General features: G+C 45.5%; 1 protein-coding gene across 1 annotated transcript; it reads left to right on the forward strand.

The window, feature by feature from the left end:
• Nucleotides 1-2,490: 2,490 nt before the first annotated feature.
• LOC119367485 (importin subunit alpha-1b) lies at nucleotides 2,491-7,085 on the forward strand. Its single transcript, XM_037632986.1, has 11 exons — nucleotides 2,491-2,822; nucleotides 2,928-3,024; nucleotides 3,546-3,637; nucleotides 3,734-3,865; nucleotides 3,954-4,139; nucleotides 4,222-4,385; nucleotides 4,462-4,540; nucleotides 5,278-5,406; nucleotides 5,646-5,773; nucleotides 5,883-6,254; nucleotides 6,363-7,085. The coding sequence occupies exons 1-10, from the start codon at nucleotides 2,595-2,597 to the stop codon at nucleotides 6,250-6,252; spliced, it is 1,605 nt and encodes a 534-aa protein (XP_037488883.1). The 5' UTR covers nucleotides 2,491-2,594; the 3' UTR covers nucleotides 6,253-6,254; nucleotides 6,363-7,085.
• Nucleotides 7,086-7,365: the final 280 nt, after the last annotated feature.

Below are 7,365 nucleotides of genomic sequence, written 5' to 3' on the forward strand. Positions count from 1 at the left end.
AGACCCTACGGGTTCGGGAGACATGCAGACATGACCGAGATGACTCTCCGGTCAATAACCAACAGCGGGATCTGGATACCCATGTTGGCTCCCACATGTTCCACGATGATCTCATCGGATGAACCACGATGTCAAGGACTTAATCAATCCCGTATACAATTCCCTTTGTCTATCGGTACGATACTTGCCCGAGATTCGATCGTCGGTATACCAATACCTTGTTCAATCTCGTTACCGGCAAGTCTCTTTACTCGTTCCGTAACACATCATCCCGTGATCAACTCCTTGATCACATTGTGCACATTATGGTGATGTCCTACCGAGTGGGCCTAGAGATACCTCTCCGTCACACGGAGTGACAAATGCCAGTCTCGATTCGTGCCAACCCAACAGACACTTTTGGAGATACCCGTAGTGTACCTTTATAGCCACCCAGTTACGTTGTGACGTTTGGCACACTCAAAGTATTCCTACGGTATCCGGGAGTTGCACAATCTCATGGTCTAAGGAAATGATACTTGACATTAGAAAAGCTTTAGCATACGAACTACACGATCTTGTGCTATGCTTAGGATTGGGTCTTGTCCATCACATCATTCTCCTAATGATGTGATCCCGTTATCAACGACATCCAATGTCCATGGTCAGGAAACCGTAACCATCTATTGATCAACGAGCTAGTCAACTAGAGGCTTACTAGGGACATGGTGTTGTCTATGTATCCACACATGTATCTGAGTTTCCTATCAATACAATTCTAGCATGGATAATAAACAATTATCATGAACAAGGAAATATAATAATAATCAATTTATTATTGCCTCTAGGGCATATTTCCAACAAGTCGGACCTTTGATTGTATTTGGATGATGGATGAATTATTTATGTATTGTGTGAAGTGGCGATTGTAAGCCAACTCTTTATCCATTTCTTATTCAGTACATGTGATTGTGTGAAGATTACCCCACTTGCGACTAAACCATCATGCTGTTATGCCTCTAAGTCATGCCTCGACACATGGGCGATATAGCCGCATCGTGGGTGTTACAAGATAAAACCTCATTTTTATTCTCTTTCCCTAGCAACCGATAGATTCGACTATTTCCAAACTCCGGTTTGGACGCGTACGGAACTATGTCGGTGAAAACGTAGTTTTGGGGTTAGTAGTGCCTTCCATTTGGCTTCGTGTGAGTTTGACACATCACTTATTATGAAAGTGCTACACCGTGTGCTCTTGCAGGACATTAATCTCACACCTCCGGCGAGCTCAACCACCAGAGTCATGCCTCCCTGCGCGTACCACCCGAACCGTAGCACCACCACCAGCAGCATCACACCCCAACGAGCATGCCCCACTTCTCCCTACCCACCACAAACATCATCGTCCAATCAGACCCACGAACACCAGCTCACCCGCGCGCTGCTGCAAGGCCCGACGGTCGGTGCTTCAAGGCCAGCTCATGCTATGGGTGTAGGTTGGGATGTTGCAAGGAGGGCGCGGATCGCCAGTGATGACGCGAGCCCATGTTGCATGCGCGAGCGGACCTCAGATGATGCTGCAAGCCCATGTTGCGAGCGTGGCAGACCCGGTAATGCTGCGAGCCCATGCTGCAAGCCGGGTGGACCTCCGATGATGTTGCGAGCACAAAATTATGAACCTGCGCACTTCTAAGAAACATGCAACGATGTTGCGAGCCTACCGAGGCATTGGTCACCGCAGATGCGAGCACGACGAGAATGGGGTTGTGACCTCGTATCACAGGAGAAAGTGAGGAACATAACACACTACTCCCTCCTTCCATCTATATAAGGCCTAATGCGTTTTTCAAGACGGTCTTTGACTATTGACAAGATTAATAGTACATGATTTGCATAATGTGAAAATTATATCATTGAAATCTCTTTTCACATACGAATTTGACGGTGTGCTTTGTGTAAGTTGCATGTTATATATTGTTGCTCTAACATTTGGTCAAAGTTAGCCTCGAAAAACGCAGTAGGCCCTATATAGATGGAAGGAGGGAGTACATAGGAGCAGAGAGGCGATGTGAGGAAGAACACGACATCACGATCGAACGCCTGGCATTGATGCAATCAGACGGCAGGGCGAGATCCTGTTTTGTCCTCCCCTTACAACCGACGCCTAGCGCGGGAATTTTGAATTTTGATATTAATGTGGTTCGAGATCAGCAACTTTGCATTAGGCCCTATATAGATGGAAGGAGGGAGTACTCCATTCGAAGAAATTTGGAGCATGTGGGTGAGTTAGGATCCCCGCAAAACCAGCAAGTAGCAGTAATAACCGTCATAAAAAGAACAAATAGTACCGCAAACTTGCGAGCCAAGTACTCCAGCCTTTCAAAATTCAAACTCTCCAACTATTTCCAGATGTACCCGTGCGATACCGTGTACATCCAGCTCAACAACCGTCATACTCCCAACTTTTCCTTTCGTGCCCCTCCTGAGCACCTATAAAATCCCCCCACCTCGCCCACACATCTCCCCCTCCCGTTCCCCTTTTTCGAATCGAGCCCAACCGCATCGTGCGTGCGCACCCCCACTCCTCCCCCCTAGGGTTTCGAGGTTCTCCGACGATGTCGCTGCGGCCCAACGAGCGGGCCGAGGTGCGGCGCAGCCGCTACAAGGCGTCCGTCGACGCCGAGGACGGGCGCCGGCGGCGGGAGGATCAGATGGTGGAGATCCGGAAGAATCAGCGCGACGCGAACCTCCAGAAGAAGCGCCGCGACGGGTTCCCGGCCGGCGCCGCGTCCGCTGCCGGTGGCGCGCCGCAGATGGGCCACTCCTCGGCTCTCCAGCAGAAGGTACGCCCCCCGTCCCTCGTTTTCTCTCTCTCGATCTGGTCTGTTCGTAAGGGCTCTGATTGGGGATTCTCGATCTGACTGTTTCGGATCTGTGTTCGCGTGCAGCTGGAGGGCTTGCCCGCGATGGTGCAGGCGGTTCTCTCGGACGACAACGCCGTGCAGCTCGAGGCCACCACCCAGTTCCGGAAGCTGCTCTCCATCGGTGAGCCTTGAATTTACATCTGCTGATGTCTCTGGAGAATATTTTTGCCCTAGTTGAACTACAAGGGATGAAATTAGGATGGTTTTGGTGAAATCGTGGATTAATAACCCCCGAGGTCTGCCAGTTCTAGATTTGCTTGTGGGCTCGTCGCTAAACCACCAGTATAGGTCTTAGTTTACTTGCGTATTAGTTGGGGGCAAAATCAATTACTTGTCCCCATATTACTCTCTGAGATTTAAAATTCACTGAACGTGTCAATTCCATTCATCTTTTGGATGCTCCTGCACCGTATCATAGTTTTCGATTTAACTGTTGCCTTTTTAAATCAATGTTCTGCTGATCTTCTGAGTCAGCTGTTTGTCGATCTAGGTAACATTGTTACAGTAATGTGATCCTGCAATGCTTATGAAAATAATAATTAGGGAAACAATGGATGCTTGTTTTTTTGGCTTACACCATTTGTTGAATATTCAACACTGATTATTTGGTTCGCCTGCTGATATGTTGCTCAATGTTTGTAGAGCGAAGCCCTCCAATTGAGGAAGTGATCAACACAGGCGTGGTGCCTCGCTTCATTGAGTTCCTCACACGGGAGGACTATCCCCAACTCCAGGTGAGAACAATCCTTATGATGAAGTTATGTTAATTTATTGTAGTTGCATTTAATCACTCAAAGTGGCACACGTTTACCTAATTTTTTCTGTTACAGTTTGAGGCTGCATGGGCGCTCACCAACATCGCGTCAGGCACATCAGACAACACCAAAGTGGTGGTTGAGTATGGTGCTGTGCCCATCTTTGTCAAGCTACTCAGCTCTCCTAGTGAGGATGTCCGCGAACAGGCATGAGAACAACTCAGAAGTTTTTTTTTTCTTTTAGAGGCTTTACGACGTGATGCTAATGTTGTATGTTTCATATTTGTATTTTCAGGCTGTTTGGGCTCTGGGGAATGTTGCTGGTGACTCTCCAAAGTGCCGTGACCTTGTGCTTGGAAGTGGTGGTCTGTTCCCTTTGTTGCAGCAGCTCAATGAGCATGCCAAGCTCTCGATGCTCAGGAATGCCACATGGACACTCTCCAACTTCTGCCGTGGGAAACCACAGCCAAATTTTGAACAGGTTTAATTCTGTGAAGTTGTCTCACTGATTGAACTTGCTATAAAAATGATGCTTATGAGTTGATCTGTGTGTGCTTGGGCAGGTCAAACCGGCTCTCTCAGCACTGCAGCGCCTTATCCACTCTCAGGATGAGGAGGTGCTAACTGATGCCTGCTGGGCTCTCTCGTACCTTTCTGATGGAACTAATGACAAGATCCAATCCGTGATTGAGTCTGGTGTTTTTCCTCGGCTTGTGGAGCTTCTCTTGTAAGAGCATTTTTCATGTTCACCTTTTCCCTCAGCTACATATGGTTGATGTGCTAACTCCTATTATTTGATTTAGGCACCCTTCGGCTTCTGTTCTCATTCCAGCTCTGCGCACGGTGGGTAACATTGTCACTGGTGATGATTTGCAGACTCAGGTCAGATCATTTGAGGGCTGTTCTCTTTTTATATATTACCTGCTATTACTTTGATGATTAAAGCTGTAATTCCTTGTTATCCATGTGGTAGTTAGTAGTACCTTGGGTATTTTACTGTGTGTCCTCAAATGTCTATAAATTTTAACAGGACTTATAGCTCATGAAAGTGATAAAATAACTAGACAGCTATTGTAAGTTCTACAATGTTTGTTTATGTCGGAGCTTATTTAGCTATGTTGGTTGTTGAATTGCCGTGCTGGTTCATGGAATTTATGATTCTTAGATGTGTTTTGTTGAATAGCAGCTCATTTATTTAGCTTTGTTGGTCCCTCTCTTTTCATAATTTAGATGAATTGTTTGATAATTCTTTTTCCTGCTGTGTATAATCAATTCAAACTACCAAGCTGGATTGTCATCTGGCTTCTGTTACTAAAATTATATTTGGTTCTGGTGTCCCCACTGCTGGCAATGTATGGCAACTGTTTTAAATGATTGTTGCTATGACTCATGTGAGCATGGTAGATGAATGTGCTATTAGTATTTATCTATTTTTCTGTCCAATGCTTAGTTATTTTGATCTACTTATCTATTTTTGCATAAAGGCTTATTTGATGAATACATAGCTGTTCACATGCATTAGTTAACTAGGTTTGTAGTACCATACCTGTGTTTGCAATTTCACTTTACCTGATATCTTGTTGTTCTGTGTTTGTATTTAATAATTTATCTCGATGCAGTGTGTCATTGATCACCAAGCACTTCCCTGTCTCTTGAACCTCTTGACTACCAACCACAAGAAAAGCATCAAGAAAGAAGCATGCTGGACAATCTCAAACATCACAGCTGGTAACCGGGACCAGATTCAGGTTTGTGCCCTCTGTGTTGTCAGTTTGTATAGTGATATTCTCTAAAAGAAAAGGCACTGGCTTGTATTGCTTAGCACCAATTCCACAATCCTGTACATCCAACCTTGTTTTGAGAAGCCAGTTTCTCTTTTTTCATTGTCATCTATATAAATTAGCAAGGGATCCATTGTTAATGTTCATGCTTGAGTTGTTTTCTTTATAGAGCATACCACAGTTCTAATTTTTTTGTTTGTCTCCAGGCTGTTATCCAGGCAAACATTATTGGTCCGCTGGTCCATCTCCTGCAAGGTGCTGAATTTGACATTAAGAAGGAGGCAGCTTGGGCAATTTCAAATGCCACTTCTGGTGGAACACATGATCAGATTAAGTATGTGAACTTCTGTTTTTTGCTTCTGCTTGTGCTTTGTTATTGTTACTAGTACATATTTTCATGCTGGTATTCTAATATCATTTGCTCTGCATGAAATGTTGAGCAGGTATCTTGTTGCCCAGGGTTGCATCAAGCCGCTCTGTGATCTGCTCATTTGCCCGGATCCCAGAATTGTAACAGTTTGCTTGGAAGGTCTTGAGAACATCCTGAAGGTTGGGGAGGCAGAAAAGAACCTTGGAGCAGGGGATGTCAACAACTATGCGCAGATGATTGATGATGCTGAGGGACTGGAAAAGATTGAGAACCTTCAGAGCCATGACAACACAGAAATATATGAGAAGGCAGTGAAGATGCTTGAGTCCTACTGGTTGGAGGAGGAAGATGAGGTCATGCCCTCAGGTGATAATGCCCAGAATGGCTTCAACTTTGGAAGTCAGCAGAACTCGGTTCCATCGGGTGGGTTCAACTTTGGCTGAAGGTATGATATTTCTCTTGAGCCATTCAAACAAATTTAATGGTATATATGTGTTGCATTGGGTCGGTCATGGTGGTCTGGTCGGATTCTGATGTTACATTATTCATGCAGATACCCGGTTGGACGTGTACCTTAGCTACTTGCTTGGGACTAGTCAGATTTGGGGAGGTCTTTGTCGTTCGAGTCATTGTTGGGTCCTGTCGGTCTGGTCTCAAGCAGTCGTCAAGTCAGTCTAAGCAGGGTCAGTCCTTGGGCTGCATCGTCGGTGGTGCAGCTTGGTCAATGGTCAGTCTTCAAGGTCAACCGGTCGGATCATTTGGGTTCTGCCTCACCAGAGGACGTCCAGAGCCGCATGTGTTGTCGGGAGAGTCGGGTTTTGCCTCCTAATATAGCTTGAACCAAAATTATATTGATATATCTGTGTGAGGTAAAAAGAACCTTGAAAGATAGGGTTTTCACGGTTGTTGGTTGTGTCGGTTTTTGTCAGAAGTGTTTCTGTGCTGTATTAACTTGTCGAAAGAGTATGGAGCACACCTTATAAACATCAAAAGCAACTGGGTTTTGGGAGTCCCATGCTGGTCTATTCGTTGGTTTTGTTGTATGTTCAAGTTTTTGTCTTGTCAGTCGTTTCCACTCTGTTTGGAGATTGCTACACGTCTGTCTAGCGAAAGAGTAGTTGTATCACCCTGTGGTGATGAGTTTGAGTATATGGTTGGAGAGCAGGGTTTAAGTTGGTTCCCACTTTTACTGCGGAACCTGGTTTAGTTTTGTATGATTACGGTCATGGAACATAGACGCAAAAGAGGAAATTCTTGGTTACATTGCCCATGGTCCTATTGTTTTTTCTGCACTTCTCTTTATGTTACTTCTTTTGAAGGTCTATATATGAAGCACATTTTTTGACCTTTGATTGTTTCTGGTCGTGCCTGGTGTATTCGATCATTGCATCTCACCTGTATCCAATCAATCACGGATGATGATTGCCGGCCATGTGTGGATGGAGGTCGCTCCGCTGGATCCGATCGGTATCATACGTCATCTATACGTCACCCGCCACCTCTCCCACAGTCAGCGACTGCCAAACCGATTTGAGCCAACTCCCTCCTCACCCGAT

The sequence above is a fragment of the Triticum dicoccoides genome, chromosome 1A, assembly GCF_002162155.2.
Source record: "Triticum dicoccoides isolate Atlit2015 ecotype Zavitan chromosome 1A, WEW_v2.0, whole genome shotgun sequence".
Taxonomy (NCBI): domain Eukaryota; kingdom Viridiplantae; phylum Streptophyta; class Magnoliopsida; order Poales; family Poaceae; genus Triticum; species Triticum dicoccoides.

Bases quoted from the DNA above. Each gene is read 5' to 3' on its own strand.
- LOC119367485 (XM_037632986.1), top strand. From the start codon at position 2,595: ATGTCGCTGCGGCCCAACGAGCGGGCCGAGGTGCGGCGCAGCCGCTAC. The intron at 2,823-2,927 runs GTACGCCCCCCG...GTTCGCGTGCAG, and splicing joins CCTCGGCTCTCCAGCAGAAG to CTGGAGGGCTTGCCCGCGAT. The intron at 4,140-4,221 runs GTTTAATTCTGT...GTGCTTGGGCAG, and splicing joins CACAGCCAAATTTTGAACAG to GTCAAACCGGCTCTCTCAGC.